The 17,926-nt window shown below is 38.0% G+C and overlaps 1 protein-coding gene across 1 annotated transcript in view; it reads left to right on the top strand.

The window, feature by feature from the left end:
• The window catches only part of LOC113406825 (heat shock protein 105 kDa-like), a 29,201-nt gene extending 12,543 nt beyond the window's left edge, over window positions 1-16,658 (top strand). The window contains exons 8-18 of the mRNA XM_026653593.2: window positions 1,559-1,787; window positions 3,423-3,529; window positions 5,162-5,295; window positions 7,745-7,950; window positions 8,648-8,779; window positions 9,722-9,859; window positions 10,282-10,407; window positions 12,369-12,476; window positions 12,589-12,708; window positions 15,547-15,708; window positions 16,229-16,658. Of these exons, the coding sequence (XP_026509378.1) occupies window positions 1,559-1,787; window positions 3,423-3,529; window positions 5,162-5,295; window positions 7,745-7,950; window positions 8,648-8,779; window positions 9,722-9,859; window positions 10,282-10,407; window positions 12,369-12,476; window positions 12,589-12,708; window positions 15,547-15,708; window positions 16,229-16,429 (1,663 nt within the window). The 3' untranslated portion in view covers window positions 16,430-16,658. The remainder of the gene's footprint in view (window positions 1-1,558; window positions 1,788-3,422; window positions 3,530-5,161; window positions 5,296-7,744; window positions 7,951-8,647; window positions 8,780-9,721; window positions 9,860-10,281; window positions 10,408-12,368; window positions 12,477-12,588; window positions 12,709-15,546; window positions 15,709-16,228) is intronic.
• The last annotated feature ends 1,268 nt before the right edge of the window (window positions 16,659-17,926 follow it).

Raw genomic sequence — 17,926 nt, 5'->3', positions numbered from 1 at the left:
AATGTTAGTGAAAAAAATAAATTGGTAAAGTGGTGCATGCAGGAGGGTGAAATGGGGCAAGACTGCACTTGCAGTATGTGGTCTGTGGTGGATGGTAGTTGTAATGGTGAGGTACATAAGTGGCTTATCCTATTTCCTTGTTTTTGTGGGTTTGTGTCAGGAATGGTTCATGTCAGTCATGATATACAAACTTCATTATGAACCAGTTAGCTTCTTAGGGTCCTTTTATAATATTTAATTAGGGATTTATTTTATTTTATTTTACCTGGGGGGAGGGGTGTAAAAGTGCAGCTACTGCTGGAGAAAACTATCCATTGGTAACTGGGTATATGAGCCCTTTTCTGCTGTGGAATAATAAGTGACAGAAAAGTGTGTCGCTCCTGATGGATAAGGTTCTATTTGCAAACTTTTTTCAACAACCAATTGTTTGCGCAGCACACAAACTGTCCAGTATGATGTGAAGAATAGCTAAAAATTACCCTAAATCCAACCTTTAAAAAAAAAAAAAATACCCTGCCTTTTACACTAGATCTATTCAGGATTCACTTTTGTGCCAAGTTTTGTGTGTTTGAGAGCCCAAATTCAAAAGATTTCTTTTGAATGGAGAGAAAGCAAACACTCAAACTACACAAAGAATCCAAAGGTGTAAAATCTCACACCAACTTGCTGCCTCCTTTTACAGAAAATCATGGGTTTAAAGTGGGGTATAAATTCATCTAAATGAGATGTACATGCAGTGAGTTCCCATTGCTGGTTGAGAGACTGAAGCAATAATTAAAGTAACATAGTTGCCCTCTTCATCTGTAGAAACATAGAAACTCACCACTTATACAGAAAGACATTAACTTACAAACATGGGTTGACACTTTCAAAGCAGGGCAGGGAAATTGGCTGCACACCCTTAATTAAAACTAAATCCCCTATACTGCTTTGATGATTTCAATCTTGGTGATAAATGGAGCTTTATTGCTTTATCTGCAAATACTGTAATGCACGCCATGATAGAACTGGAGGGCAGAATAACACTATACAGGAGACTGGCTGACTGATTATGTCATACAGACTATTTTACTAATTTACATTCATTCCCAGTCATAGTTACTTTTGGTCAGTAATCTCAGGTGGATATTTGGTGTTTTTCCCTAGAAACTAGAGGCACAAGAGCTCACAGCACAAAAATCACCAACACTGTTTGCGCCTTTATCTGTAGCTTCTGCAGAAAGGCTGATGATGGGCATAGAGGCAGAATATCCTTTAGAAGGGATCTCTTTAGGTAGTGGTGCATATAGTTGAGCTGTGTTGACAGAAATGTGCAAAAACTTGCATGGTATCTATTCATAGTGTTGCTAGACTGTGTGGACATCACTTGAGTTTGGCACATTTGCAAACACTAAATTCACTAACTTTAAAAATACTAAACCGCTTTAAAATCTGTTCATGGTGGCTTCGTTTATAAAGCCTTCTTGCTGAAATGTGCAGTTTTAAACAGTTCCTAACAAAACCTGGTAAAGCAAAACTCCAGAGTTTTTAACTATGGCTTTTTGTCTGATTTTCCTAGATCCCAGTTTGAAGAATTATGTGCTGACCTCCTACAAAGGATAGAGGTGCCCTTCCATTCATTAATTGAACAAACTCAGCTTAAAGTGGAAGATGTGAATGCTGTTGAGATTGTTGGTGGAGCTACACGCATTCCAGTTGTTAAAGAGAAGATTGCAAAGTTCTTTGGCAAAGATGTCAGCACAACACTGAATGCAGACGAAGCCGTTGCACGAGGCTGTGCTTTACAGGTACAGTATTCACAGTACCACTTAAGTCTTCTGAGAATACTTCCTTTCGAGAACTGACCATGTAGTTATAGCAGATGGCAAAAGTGACACTCTTAAAGCAGGCAATGGAACATATACTTTGTGCTGAAACAGTGACATGCTTAAAAAGCTCTGTCACTTTAATTTCACATACTTACTGATTTGACTAAACTGCAACTAGTCGCTGCACTTTATCTGGCTTGAGCCTGGGGAGCCATTGCCATTTTTTCCCAGACTCCCAAACCTCTTGTTATATACCTTATTCTCTCTCTCTCCCCACTTCACCTCTCTTCCAGTCAGTCCTCTTGGTGCTGCTGAGAGGGCTCAGGCTCTACTTCATTCAAAGCCTTCCTGGCAGGTGCAGACTGGGTGAGGCAGTGGTCATTGACCAGTCCAGACAATACAAAGTAATCAGCAAAAAGACAATAGGCCTTTGTAGGGGGTTCAGGGTATTCTCTGCTATACTGTTTTAGAAAACATTTACCATTAGATGCATTCCAGAGGCAAAACAATCCACTCTTAAGAAATATAGGAGAATCACCTCTGGCACAAATGATTTAGCATTATCCATCAAAGGCTGTAAAAGCCTCCTTTGTTACCTAATGTATTTAGATGGCTTGTATGTACTACCATTGAACATACAAATACATACATTTGTGTGTAACATTTTCTGGTATTGGACTTAGTGTTACATTTTGCTATTAACTTAAAATGTCTCATTGCAGCTCTTCCCGCAATCCATATTTACTTGACTTTGAAAGTAGATTTGTTTCTCTTACAGTATGTCTACACTGCAAATGAAGGTGTGAAGTAGCACAGGTAGGCATACCCATGCTACCTTTAATCTGTTGTTAAAGGCGCTAGCTAGTAGCAAAGATGTGGTGGCATGGGCTTGCAACCCAAGTATATGCTTGGGGTCCCTGATGGGTTTGTACTCAGGCAGCTGGCCTGAGTGGGATGTGACTACCCATGCTACAAACACACAGTCACATGCAGTGTACGCATACCCTGAAAGTAAATTGCTTTTGCTCTGAAACTTTTTTCCTTCTGTACCTCCGTCACCCTTTTTTCCTTTCATTCCTTGTTTTGTGTTCTGTTCCTGTCTTCCACCTCACTAACCATAGCCCTTGAACATCCATTGACTACTCCCATAAGCACAGAGCAAGAAACAATGGTAATGGGCTTAACCCCCTTCACTGCTGGACATGCACAGCACGCTCACATGGCATTCTGTGTAATGTTGTTACTCCTTTGGAACATACCAGGTGTATCCCCTGAGAACTGTAATGTTAAACAACAAGAAAAATGTAGTTTAATCTGTGTTAGAACTAAAATAAGAGTAATTTTGGTTGGTTTAGGGATAACTAGCAGTTTTGCTACAGTGCAAGGGATAAACTGAAGGTCCCTTGTACCTAAAGAACATGCACCCATTGTGAGCATAATTCCTTCACATCAGGGTTTCACTTAAGCAGTTAATTTACCTAGATCTGTTTTGGTACAATCAATAAAGTATAGGACTCATTATTTAAAAAAAAAATTATTGAAAAAGTTAATGTATTTTAAGGCATAACATTCAGGCACATAGCCAATCGTAACAGCTGTTTGTTTGTCTTTTAGTGTGCAATTCTTTCTCCAGCATTTAAAGTGAGAGAATTCTCTGTCACAGATGCAGTTCCATTCCCAATATCTCTGATGTGGAATACGGAAACCGATGACACTGAAGGGTAGGTAGCTTAAAGTATTGTTCCCATTTGGATTTTGGTTTTACGCAATATAAGGATAAAGTTCATCTGTGCATCTTTCTTGAAGGGTCAGTGCTAAATAATCTAACAACTCATAGGTCCATTGAGCTGTGCTGTTTATAGCTTTGGTAGTGGTTCTGTCGTAACAATACTTACTTTTGTCTCACAAGAGAAACTGAATGCTGAATTAATCTCCACCAAAAGTAAGAATAGTGGCTTGTAAATCAGACTCAGAATTAACCTCTTTAGTCAGTGAGCTGTACTGATTATGAGATAAAGTGGCCACCTGTATACAGGGCCCAATTTGACTTGCATATTTAAGAAGATATAAACATATAGAAGTAAACTTATTGGATAATAAATACAGAAATGAGAGGTTAATCAAGAACTATGTAAATGTTAATACATACATTCAAAACATTTTCTACCGTTCCAATTCCTTTCAAAGGTGGGCTGTCTTGTGGGCATTTTTCTAGCTGAAAATATTCCTAATAGTTTGAAATCCTAATAATTTGATAAAACAAACTTTTATAGAGGATTTTTCTTTGACTAATTAAAAATACGGATATAAGAATACACTCAGTAACTGGTTTTAAAAAAAATTGTGGCAAGATGTGCTACTAAGACATATTATTTAAAAAAAAAAAAACTTTAGTGTCTCCTCATAATAATCTTTAAAGAATGTTGTTGTTGTTTATAATTCTTGCCATTGAAGTAGAGTGAACACTTCCCTATTTTCTGTTAAATCTACCACACGCGGTTTGCAGCAGTCCTGTATATACACCTCAATCTCTACACCAGTTCTCCAAGGTGGTAAAGTCTATCCTTGCCCCAAGTTCCATCTAGTTCAGCCTTGAATCTCTTGTCCATCTGTGTTTTCTCATAAGATGCGGCTGTATAGATCTCAGTATTTGTTCTGTTGTAGACTGAACCTCTGAAGGTAAACTGTTGACAACCCATTTTCAGCTATCTTGTTTTCTGTGGCTCAGTTGTGAGGCAGTTAATCTTCCACCTAACCAGGTTTCCAAAACTGGAATTCAACAAAAGATTTGTTGGGTAGGGAGTTAGATTAAATTTTCTGGAGATTGGAAGTAAGCAGACTGACTCAGAAAGCCCAGAGCACAGGAGAATCCTGGATGAATAGTTGTCAGCCTTCCTGTCAGAGCAAGGGAGGGAAAAATAAGTGTCTCTGCTCTCTTGACTGAGCCATAAAGCAAATCAACTGGTAACCAGGAACATAGCCTTTGATATTCAAAAAGGCATTAGAGAAGTGCAGTTTTTAATTTCAATAGTTATTTCAAGGTAACTGAGGGACACATTTGAAAAAAAGTCAAGTACTGTACATCTACTGGTAATCTGTTCCCAAATCCTATTCAAACATGACTGAACTGTCTTGCTTACCAGGCCCTAAAATAGCTGGAATGTGTAATCACTTCACATTATCAACTTAGAATGTAGGTCTTTGTGTAATGTCTGATAGCAAAGATTCTTTCCCAGAAATAACTTTCTCAGGACTATTCATGTTAAAGGATTCAGCATTTCTCAAAGGGAAAATCACAGCTGTTTCAGCACATGTACCGTTCTAAAGTACTTTTTGCTTGATCCTAACTGTAGGGTTCATGAAGTGTTCAGCAGAAATCATGCAGCACCTTTCTCCAAAGTTCTCACCTTCTACAGAAAAGGTCCATTTGAGCTAGAAGCTTTCTATTCTGATCCTAATGGTGTCCCATATCCCGAGACAAAGATTGGTAAGTGATTGTCCTGGTGAATGTGGCACTTTGCCATCTTTCAAATCCCTTGGTATAACTTTCATTACTTTCACTGGAATTGTGTAATGTTAACCGACCTCATTCTGTTTTGATAGAGCTGTAACACATGGATTTATGTATATGTTTTCATGTTTCCAGCCCAATTTACATTTGAACTGAGTTTGTGTTTAGCCTAGCCCCTGGTAAACACTTCCATGTCACAAGCTAAAGAAAGGCTGCCAGTTATGTCAAGTTCCTTGATTGGAATGAAACCATTATAAGTGCAAGGGATTTCTTAACACTTTTTTTTTTTTTAAACTAGCTTTCCATCTTGCACCACTACCATCTTAATTTTAAAGTATCCCTAAACCTATCCCCTAGATACAAAAAAATTAAGCTTTGATTCTTCCACTGGAAGTGAAACAATAAACTACCTTTGGAAACTTGTTCCATTGCTTTACTGTTGTAGGGATTCCCTTACTATTTAATCAGAAAATTGTATTGCATTTTATTAACCTGTACTTGTTCTTGTCTCCTTGATTAATGAGAATTGGGCTCATAATCTTTACATACTTGTATATAATAGTCTTCCCTTTGTCTTTTTTTCCTTAGATGGCACATTCACAGTTGTGACCATTACAAAGGCATTGTAGGGTTCATGTTTGTCTACAGTAATTTATAACATATGTACAGTTTTACAAGTGTAAAGATTTAACTTCAACCCTGAAAACTTTACCTGGAATTTGAAAGTCAGTTTGGTACTGGTTCACACAATCAACAGTTAGTTTCTTCATTCAGAATTAAATTAGTAGTTGTGACATGTGAGCCAGAAGAGACTGCAAGTCACGCTCCTATAGCTGTATTCGTTTTGCGAGACAAAATAGAATTTAGAACTGACTTCAGTCAGTAAAGTAAACAGACATAACTCAGTACGCAAAGGGACCAGATCTTCTGACTAAGAAGAGGACTCTTGTATGTAATCACCTCTCAGAGAAAAAACCTGCATTAACCTTTTCTTATGTCTTAATTTCCTAAATACGTCTCAAAACACTATCTGAGCTTGCTCCAGTTTATCTGCTTTAAAAAAAAAAAAAAAAAAAAGTGGTAGCTAATCTGAATTCAAGTCTCCAATTGCCAGCTAGAAAAGTGAGTGTAGGGAAATCAATTTTTCAGCTTCACACATTTGACTAATCTATAATCCAATATTTGCTGGTTACAATAGCATTTTATTGACTGGCAATTAATCATGCACCATAATTCCCTATCATCTCTCTGCGGATGTGGCAGAGACTCCATCTCCAATCTACATACATGTTCATGCAACTCAAACCATGCAACCTAGAACTTTTTGAATATGGATATTTCCTGGTTTTAGTTCAATGACTGAGGAAAGTGAAAGTTAATAAACATTGAACTAAAACCAGGAAATATCCATATTCAAAAGTTCCAGGTTGCATGGTTTGAGTTGCATGAACCAGAGCTGTAGGGGGAAGCTGGCACAGCAGCAATTGGCTCTAGCTAATATTCTATTTCTCAGTTTCACAACCCTTTGAAGTTCTTTGTGTGAGTAATAAAAGACCAACACATTCTGACACCTGGAGCAAAGGATATTAATAGATAGCTGTTGCTGGTAAAGTTTGTAAAAGCGTGGGGGGAATCTGACTCTGTATTTTCAAAGAGCTGTTCTACACCAAACAGGAATTTATGTAAAAATGGCATAATTTGAATACACGCAGGATCTGTTGACTCACTCATATCCGTTTACTATAGTAACCTTTTAAATCTTGGCATTACTTTTGAGCCAACACAACCATGGGAGGGTGAGCTTTCTTCATTATTTTTATTTTATATTTCTATTACAGTTGTGACTGGAGACCACTTTCCGAATCCAGACTGTGTTCTTTTATCCCCATCTTCCCCTCAATTACTGGCTGGATTCTAAGTCATTTTGTGTATCATCAATAGAATTATTTAAATTCAGTTGCAGGGCCACATGTGTGACTACCCCATTGAAGCTGGTACAGAGATGTTGAGGGCCTAATCTGGCTTTTAGGATCTCTCATTGGTGGTGGTGCAGATGAGACAAAGTGCCCAATTCTGACTCAGTTTTTGGGCTGAGTTTGCAGGGCTTCAAGTTTGTGTATTTGGGGTGTGGGGGAGGGAGACATCTTGTCTGTAGATTAAGCACATCTGGTATGGAAATTGGGGGGAGAGAAACTTAAACCCACACTGTAATATTTAGGTTTCTACATTCACTTCCTGATCATCAGTGTCAGAATGACAGTTCTCTGCAACTTCCTCTGCCTGAGCCAGGCCTCACGTCTTGCATTTTCTTCTCCATTAACTCCATAAAATGTATGGAAATACAGTTTTTGTGAAAGATGCCATATATCCTAGTAGAAAAATAGCTACAAATTTGTCTGTGTCATTTTATCCCCTTTGTTTTTAGGCAGATACGTTGTCCAAAATGTGGCAGCTCAGAAAGATGGAGAGAGATCTAAAGTCAAAGTTAAAGTCCGTGTCAATACTCATGGCATTTTCAGTGTGTCTACTGCCTCAATGGTAGAACAAGTTAAAGCTGAAGAGAATGAAGATCTCAATGTGGAGACTGAAGTGGTGATTGTGAACCAGAGGCCTCCAGAGAATTCAGATGATGTAAGTTGGTCTGTTCTTGCACACCGTGTTCTTAATAAAATGCATTCTTTTGTAATACTTGATGAATTATAAATACTTTCTGCTAGGGAAACAAAGTAATTTAATTTTGGGGCAGACTTCAGGAGAAACAAAACTCGTTTACAAGAAAGGGGGTCAACTGAGTGCTGTCTCCTTGGAAAAGTGTGTCTGGAAACAAGCGTATGTCCCATTATGGAAACAGTTTGACATTTTTAGTAGGAACTTAAATTTAAGTATTCATTCTGTACATTTAGTTTAATATCTTTTTAGAGTCAAATAGCAGTAGCGATTTTTTGCTTGTAACTAACATTCAGGATTGTTAGTATATCCCCAAATAGGGAAAACTTTAATGTGTGACGATAATAACTGTAGCATAAAAAAGTTAGTTTTGATTATCTGCACATAATCCTGCATTATTACTAAATTACTGAATGACTTACCCATGGGGGAAAACTATTGGCTTTCTATAATGGGGGAGGGGGAAGAATCCTGCAATGTTAGAGTGGCCTAGATGTCTTGATAAGTCTCTCATCTATATCTATGATTCCATGAATACATTGACTACAGAGTTATTGCTCAGTAAGTAAGAAAGCATGTGGGAAAGCAATTACACTATAACTTCTAATAAATACAAGTGCACATTCTTTCTACATCCTTTGTGCCTGGGCTTTCATTTCAGAAAAATATCCAGCAAGACAACAATGAAGCTGGAACACAGTCCCAGGTACAAACTGATGGTCAACCAACTCCACAGTCTCCCCCTTCACCAGAACCTCCCTCTGAAGAAAACAAAATACCAGATGCCAAGAAAGTGAGTGACCCTTTAAACTCATTGTATTGAAAAATGTTATAATCTATTATGATGGCATTTAAAACTAACTTTCACGCACACACAAAAGTAGGCAGTTCGGTGCTCTTGCAGTGTATTGTGTTTAGTAGCTTTCGCATCTTTACTTTCATTTTTGTCTAACATAACCAATAATTGTCTATTTAAGACAAGATAAAGCTGGCAAAATCTCACTATTCCAATCATCATCTTCCAGCAAGGAACAAGACTTTCTCTTTATTGCCTCAATGTATGCAGCATTGCATAGTATGTGCATTACCTTGACGGTATTTCGCTTTGTATAACAACTGCTAGAGGCTAAGCTTACTACATTTACCACGACTAAACTGTAGGCAGAGAAACCAGACTGAGAAGACACCTAGAACATAAGTTTATGCCTCTTAACAAACAAGATGTAGTCCTTGCCATAAAGGGCTTATAGTCTGACTTTTATTTATTACTGATGCCTAAGGGTGAGAATTACTGTTTTAAAAACAAACAAAAACTGACTTCAAGAAGCTGCCTCAGGCTAACAAAGTTTGCACTTAATTTTCATCCAAGTGTTATGATAATATGTAGCTGTAAGCATTAATATTGAAGTGCTAATCTGTAAAAGAACTTGCCAAGAATTGCTGTGTCCTACTAATAGTCCATGTTTCTTGCAATTGCCCTTTCTATCTTCCAACACCATTCTCCTGAAATGTGAGTTACATTTGACTACGTGAAGTGGGAAGGTAAGATATACAGTAGCTGAAAAACAAAATCCTTTGTAAGGATATATTTGTGAGATTCTGAAGGAACAGTGAGAAAATACATACTGGTCCATGTTCTGCTGAGGGATTTTAGCATCACAGTGAAAAACCGCCTTTTAGTGCTCCTACTAAGTCATGGATATAACTTTTTTTTTTTTTTTTCTTTCCAATCTAGACAAATGAGAAGAAAAGTGATCAACCTCCAGAAGCTAAAAAACCCAAGATAAAGGTGAAGAATGTAGAGCTGCCCATTGAAGCTAATCTGGTCTGGCAGTTAGGGAAAGAACTTCTCAACATGTATATCAAAACAGAGGTGAGTTCAGTAGTCTTGGTGAGGGAGACTGATTCTTGCTTACTATTATTCAGTGACTATTTTCGAGCAACTTCAGACTTTACATTAAAAAAAACAGAAAATAGACTCCTGCCACTAATACATTCATAATGAGTTAATACAATGCCTCATTTAAGCTCCTGACTGCAAATGTTAGCAACATTGTAATGTCACTTTGAATTATAGCATTACAGCAGTGATCTATGTAATGAGATCACATATTGTTTAAAAACCATCTGAACCTTCAGGAGAATCTCCATTTTTTAGTTCACCCACTGTTACTTGCACAGTTTCAGCAACAATATGAATTAAGGCCTTTAAAGACTATTAGTCTTTTGTAAGGCTGCTTTTAAGTTTAAATTTGTTTTAATAAAGTACTTGCTTTTTTTTCTATGATCAAACAGGGCAAGATGATCATGCAAGACAAGCTGGAGAAGGAAAGAAATGATGCAAAAAATGCTGTGGAAGAATATGTGTATGAGTTCAGGGATAAGTTATCAGGACCATATGAAAAGTTTGTTTGTGAAGAGGTATGCTATTAAAGTCAGTAGTTTTCCTGAAACATTAGCATCAAACATCTGTCCTACTTATTTGTGGTGAAATTCTGCCCTCATACCTGTACTGTAAATATCTGAAAATCTTAGTTAGGCAGCTATTGTTCAATTGCTTATCTTCTGGAGTTGAATTAGTTTTGCAAAAATGTACATATCCTTTTCAAAATTAACTTTGTCCAAAAATGATTGCAGTTTCAGTAGAACCACAGAGTTACGAACACTGTGGGAATGGAGGTTGTTTGTAACTCTGAACTAAATGTTATGGTGGTTCTTTCAAAAGTTTACAGCTGAACATCGACTTAATAAAGTTTTGAAACTTTACTATGCAGAAGAAAAATGCTGCTTTTAACCATCTTAATTTAAATGAAACAAGCACAGAAAGTTTCCTTACCTTGTCAAATATTAGTTTAAACTTTATTTTTTAGTAGCTTACGTTTAACACAATTCTGTACTGTATTTGCTTTTCTTTTTGTCTCTGCTTCTCCCTGATAGCGTACTTCCGGTTCCAAATGAGATGTGTGGTTGACTGGTCAGTTTTTAATTCGTGTTCGTAACTCTGAGGTTCTACTGTAGTAAGTGTTTAAAAACTGAAGTAATAGATCAGTCTGAATTTGATTAGTCGTAAACTAGTTAAATAACCATGGAAGACTGCAAGGAAGAATAGGCTGAGACCTGGAGTGGAAGGCACTGAGGACAAGTGGAAGGGATGAGAGCAGAGAGTGAATAAGTGGAGGTATCTGATGATGGGGAGGTGAAGCAGAAAGAGAAAAGAAAGGAGATGAAAGGGGAGGAAGCAACAGTGTTAAACTCCTCTTCAAAGAGAATCTCCAGCAGTTTCACCTCTAAAACACATCACTAGCCAATTGATCCTCCCACAGATAACTGATCAATTAAACTTTTTTAGAAGTAAACATTCTACTCAACACAGCCATGCTTGGATCTAGATGTAGGTTAAATACACCGCTCCCTCAATATAACGTGACCCGATATAACACGAATTCGGATATAACGTGGTAAAGCAGTGCTCCGGGGGGGGGGCTGCGCACTCCGGTGGATCAAAGCAAGTTCAGTATAACGTGGTTTCACCTATAACGCAGTAAGATATTTTGGCTCCCGAGGACAGCGTTGTATCGAGGTAGAGGTGTATTTGAAAAAGGAGGAGATGTGCAAACACCTGCCACATTTTGATCTATTAAAATCAAAAGGCAGTGTGATGTACAATGTCTACTAAAATTGCCCTTGTATTTTCTAAAGAACAGCATTTGGTCCAGCCTATCTTGCTGAATATCAGCAGAGAGTTGCCCAAACGCATAGATGTTATCAAAACAGACCTTTGTGACTCTTTTTAAAATATATCCAAAAAAGACAAAGTACCCATATTATCTTGTTCAGTGCAAGTTGTTTTTTTTTGTTTTTTTTTTCCTGAAGGCTATCCAGCTTTTATTTTAGTTGGTAAAACTGTATTAGGGAATGAACAGACTTCTGTTAGCTTTGCCTTCATCTGCGTTCGTCCGTGCAGCTTAGCTTGACTTGCACAGACTTCTAGAAATTGCAGTAGTAAATGCCGTTCCTAGCTAGGAGACCCTGCATAGCTGTGTCCCCTCAATATGAGGCAGGCAAAAATGAATTTTGGTAGTGCCTTTCCGTGGTCACACAGGAAAGCATGCAGTGTAAGACAGATTTCTGGGCTGGGTTCTTTGTTCAAACCAAGCTGTTCTCAGTGCAGAAACAAGTGCTGTTATACAAGTGTGGTTTTAAGTTATCTTTGTATCTTGTTTTCTCGGCCCCTGGCATAAAACAGCCTTAGGGCTTGACTATGAAAAATGTAAATAGCCTTCTTTGTAACAGACCATGGTGCAGTTGTACTGCTTTTTCCTTTACTTACTAAGTATTTTGGCCTGATTGGCATTCTAAACTGCATCCAAATTTTATCGTAGGATCTTCAAAGATTCTCTGCATTCCTAACAGAGATAGAAGATTGGTTGTATGAGGATGGAGAGGACCAAGCTAAACAGGTGTACATAGATAAATTGGATGAATTAAAGGTATGTCCATTTGCACTCTTGTATAATGTAACTTTCAAAATACTGCAGGAATGACTTGTTTGTAAATGTAGGTTTGAATTATGAAATGCATAGAAAATATTACTTTCTATAGAAACTAGGTACTCCGATTGAAATGCGATACCAAGAAGCTGAGGAGCGACCACGGGTGTTGGAAGAACTGGGACACAAGCTTCAACACTATGCCAAAATAGCAGGAGAATACAGGGACAAGGTAAGTAGCCTCACAGGAAATGGGTTGGGAGTAGGAGGGGACTGACTTTTGTCTGTGCTATTTCATTCAGACTTGCACCAGATGACAGTGGTGTCAAACTCCTTCTCAAGTGGGCTGTTCACTTATTGGTAGCCTGTATGCTGGACCTACGCAATTAAGAACATAGTCTGTCCACAACAAATCTCCCACAGACAATGAGTCTGAACCTGAATTGCTCAGTATCTATGGTCAAAAAGGGCATTTGCACAAAGAATGAGGGCTATCAGTCTTAATAACTGAACTTTTTGAGCCAAGTTTTGTGCTTTTCCAACTTTATTGGAGGAGAAGTGGCTCAGATGCCAGTGATAGGCTTTTGTACAGATACTCAAGATGAGTAGGGATGTGTAAGTAACTTATGTATGTTCTATTTGTGCCTGTTATTTGACCATTGACATAAGATTAGTCACAATAGCACACCTGCCCTTTGGAAATCTGGTTGGTCCTTGGTGTCATTGGGTTTTGGAGCCAATACACTGTTTATGTGAATGGGGGTAATTCACAACATTCAAAGCTGGTTTAGCCAGTCTGACAGGACTGCATCAGGGGCCCCATTCAGAGTGGGTTTCTTCATGGCCAGAAGGGCTAGAAAACAATTTTTGTTTTTTTAAAGTGCAAACTTGCATTAATATTAGGGCTGTCAATTAATTGCAATTAACTCACACTATTAACTAAAAAAAGAATCGCGATTAATCGTACTCTTAAACAATAGAATACTAAATGAAATTTATTTAAATATTTTGGATGTTTTTCTACATTTTCATATATATTGTATTCTGTGTTGTAATTGAAATCAAAGTATTTTTTATTACGAATATTTGCACTGTAAAAATGATAAAAGAAATAGTATTTCAATTCACCTCATTACAAGTACTGTAGTGCAATCTTTGTCGTGAAAGTGCACCTTGCAAATGGAGATTTATTTATTTTTTGTTATATAACTGCACTCAAAAACAAAATATTGTAGGCTCTGAAGTTTTTACAAGTCCACTCAATCCCACTTCTTTCTTGTTCAGCCAATCGCTAAGATAAACAAGTTTGTTTACATTATACAGGAGATAATGCTGCCCTCTTATTTACAATGTCACCTGAAAGTGAGAACGGGCATTTGCATGGCACTTCTGTAACTGGCATTGCGAGATATTTACATGCCAGATATGCTAAACATTTGTATGCTCCCTCATGCTTCAGCCACCATTCCAGAGGACATGCTTCCATGCTGATGACACTCGTTTTTAAAAAAAAAAAAAGTGTTAATTAAATTTGTGACACAATTCTCCCCCAAGGAGTTCAATGTCCCCTGCTCTGTTTTACCCGCATTCTGCCATATATTTCATGTTATGGCAGTCTTGGATGATGACCAAGCACATGTTCATTTTAAGAACAGTTTCACTGCAGATTTCACAAAACACAAAGAAGGTACCAATGTGAGATTTCTAAGGATAGCTACAGCACTTGACCCAAGGTTTAAGAATCTGAAGAGGGATGAGGTGTGGAGCACGCTTTCAGATGTCTTAAAAGAGCAACACTTTCTGATGCGGAAACTATAGAACTCAAACCACCAAAAAAGAAAATCAAGCTTCTGCTGGTGGCATCTGACTCAAAGGAAAATGAGCATGCGTCGGTCCACACTGCTTTGGCTTGTTATCGAGCAGACCCGTCATCAGCATGGACACATGGCCTCTGGAATGGTGGTTGAAGCATGAAGGGACATATGAATCTTTTAGCACATCTGTCATGTAAATACGTTGCAACGCCAGCTACAACAGTGCCATGCAAACACCTGTTCTCACTTTCAGGTGACGTAAACAAGAAGCGGGCAGCATTATCTCCTGCAAATGTAAACAAACTTGTCTGAGCAACTGGCTAAACAAGAAGTAGGACTGAGTGGAATTGCAGGCTCTAAAATTTTACACTGGTTTTATTTTTGAACGTATTTTTTTTTTTTTTTTTGTACATAATTCTACCTTTGAAGTTCAACTTTCATGATAAAGATTGCACTGCAGTACTTGTAATGGGGGAGTTGAAAAATACTTTTTTGTTTTTGTTTTACAGTGCAAATACTTGAAATAAAAAATGAGCACTGTACACTGTGTATTCTGTGTTGTAATTGAAATCAATATATTTGAAAATGTGGAAAACATCCAAAATATTTAAATAAATAGTATTCTATTATTGTTTAACAATTTGATTAATTGTGATTAATTTTTTTGTTGCATGACAGCCCTAATTAATATCACGTGGTCCAGAAATATCAAAGCAGCTGGGTATCTGATTCAATTAACTCATCCAGCTATGAAAGGTAACTTCTGCTGGTTGACTCAAGCTTTCATTTTTATAAATCCAAATTCTCCCTTCTAAGGCCAGCCAAAATACCAGACTGTGCAGTTGGATACCTTTTCTCCCTCTATTGCCCCCACCTACAGCACTGACTGGAGCCCTAAGAAGGTTGGATTATACCCTACAGAACCTAATGCATGGTTTCTCAAGGGTGGCAGGATTTGCCCTATTAACATGAAAGTATGAACTTAGCCAATTCTAGGTATGTTATCCCTAGTAAATCATTGTGAAGCCCACCTTCCTCTCTGTGAGCTTGTTTCTCAAAGACAGAAATGGGTTTGATTCTGCCTCGCTGTTTCATGGTGCTTCTTGTTGTGGTGAACTTGTTTTCTTTCCAAAGTAAGCAGTAATGTAACAAATATTTAGATAGTGAGAGAACACAACTTGGATGGTCTGTCTGGATAATCTGATATCATTGAATGGGTTCTTATTGACAAACTCAAAATATTCAACTCCATGCAGGATGAGAAATACATTCACATTGATGAATCGGAAATGATAGAAGTAGAGAAATGTATCAAGGAAATGATGGAATGGATGAGTAATGTTATGAATGCCCAGGCTAAAATGAGCCCTGATCAGGATCCAGTTGTACGTGCAAGTGAAATCAAAGCAAAGCTAAAGGTTAGTGCTGAAACTAATTCTAATCACTGACTAGTGATATAGCTAGGCAATTATTTAGAAATCCATGTATGTTCTAACTGGTTGGCAGCTCTAAAGGATAATTAATAATCTGAGTAGCAAGGGAGGGATGAAGCTACAATCTACTGTGTAAAAATTCTGTGGTGAATGTTTTTACTATATCTGGGTTAGGCAGATAAACTTACACTACAAACATCTTTCAGTAGAGTTAAAAATTCAGTGTCTGCTTTTCCAATAGTATGTAAATACAAATATAACAAGGTGTGTAAGGAAATATTAAAGCAATGCAACATTTCTGAGAGATTAAATTTGTGCCCAAGTGTTGTATAAAGAACCTTAATATAACCTGTTTAAGAAGTAAACTAGATACGTTAGGGGTAGCATATATCCAGCCTCTTTGTGCTCAGGAAGCAAAGGTACTGGGAATCAAACAGTGTCTGAACAGCGGTGCTAGCTCATCAGGTAGCATGAATTGTATTCTGAGTGCCTCTCTTTATCTTAGGAATTACACAATGTGTGTGAGCCTATAGTGATGCAACCAAAACCAAATGTTGACTCTCCTAAAGAGGAAAATCCATTGAATGGACCCAGTCTTCATTCAAATGAAGGTATTGAAGAAGATAAAAATAATGCTGAAATCCCTCAACAAAATGGTGATTGTCATCCGAACGATAAAAACACCACGAGCATGGACTTGGACTAGACCTCTGCATTGTATTGAGCAATTTGATCTCATGAAAGAAAATATTGTTGCTTTAGTATGTGATTGTGCAGGGGTAACATATAGTTCTGGGAACTATTTATATATTTTTTTCATAAGGTTGTCTGGAATGTGTTGTATGATGGTGGGGCGGGGGAGTAAAAAGCTGATCATGACTACCGTAAAAGGGAAAATTGACTTGGTAACTTTCAGATTCCTGTGGAATTGTGAATTCATACTAAGCTTTTGTGCAGTATTTAACCGTTAGCTTCAGTAAGGATGAAATCAGTTTTGCTATGATACTTACTGCTCCTTCACCAGGATTGTAACTGAAATAGTCATAGGCACTTATAGATGCCAAGGTAGTTTTTCTTTCATTTGACCCCTGATTTGGCATATCTGTATAAAGCCAGTGGCTGTTCAATTTACAATGAACAAAATAAACCTCCTGTCCTAAGCTTCACTCTTTATCACTGTCCTGTACCCTAGCTGACTAGTAAGATGGTGAAAGGTGTTAAGTAGCATGTTAAGTAGTAGATTTCATCTTGTTGAACGGTACATTTTCATGTGGAGAAAGCAAAATGAAGGAGATGCTGATCCTGTTCGTCTTGTTGTGAAACCTTTTGAGCTTTAATAATAAAGTTCATCTAACTGGTATTTTCTAAAATGCTGGGTTGATTATGTTCAGTACTGTTTTCAGTGTGACTACTGTCTTTTGTCACAAATGGTAAAGAAAATAAAGCCAAATAGCTGTGTTGTGTGAGCAAAAGCTTACAGAACTTCCCCCTCCCCCCCCCCCCCCCCCCCCCGCCCTCCCATTGAGTGTGAAAAAATTGGAGTTGTGATACTCCGCCTACCCAAGCAGAAACAGCTTGTTACTCTGAATAACTGCACAAATCAGCATGCACCTGGGAGCAGCATGACTGCCTGGAAACTTAAAATAGCAAAGGCTGGGCATAAAACTTTCAAAAGCGGGTCTAAAGAGACGAAGATTTGCAGTTGAGATACTAAAAATCAGTCAGAAGTCTTTCTTGGCCTTTATCAGAAAGGAGTTGATTTTAAACAAACATGGTAAATGAAATGTTCTTCTTTGAGTGATTGCTCATGTGCATTCCACAGTAGGTGTGTATGCTCACTACGTGCACTGGTGCCAGAAGTTTTTCCCTTAGCAGTACCTGTAGGGGAGTGCCCCTAGCGACACCACCATGGCGTGGTACAAGAGGCGCTGCGCCCTCCTCCACCCCCAGTTCCGAAGCATCGTCACGGGCGGCAAGAAAGCACTGCTCCAGCTCTTTGCTGTAGCCTTCCCTATTTGGACTGTTGTTTAGTGCTGTAGATAGTTAGTTAGTACCTGTAGTTTTAAAAGTTAAAAAAAAAAAAAAAAAAAAAAAAAAAAAAGCCTCTAATAACCGTGCCTGGATCCGTGCCCCAGGCTTTAAGTCGTGCAGCACTTGTAAACAGCCTATGCCCATAAGTGACCCATACACTAGTTGCTTATGC

This window comes from Terrapene carolina, unplaced genomic scaffold (assembly GCF_002925995.2).
Source record: "Terrapene carolina triunguis isolate 2854851 unplaced genomic scaffold, T_m_triunguis-2.0 Scaffold141, whole genome shotgun sequence".
Taxonomy (NCBI): Eukaryota; Metazoa; Chordata; order Testudines; family Emydidae; genus Terrapene; species Terrapene triunguis.
The sequence above is the reverse complement of the archived record's forward strand: the minus strand, read 5'-3'. Positions and strand labels throughout refer to the sequence as shown.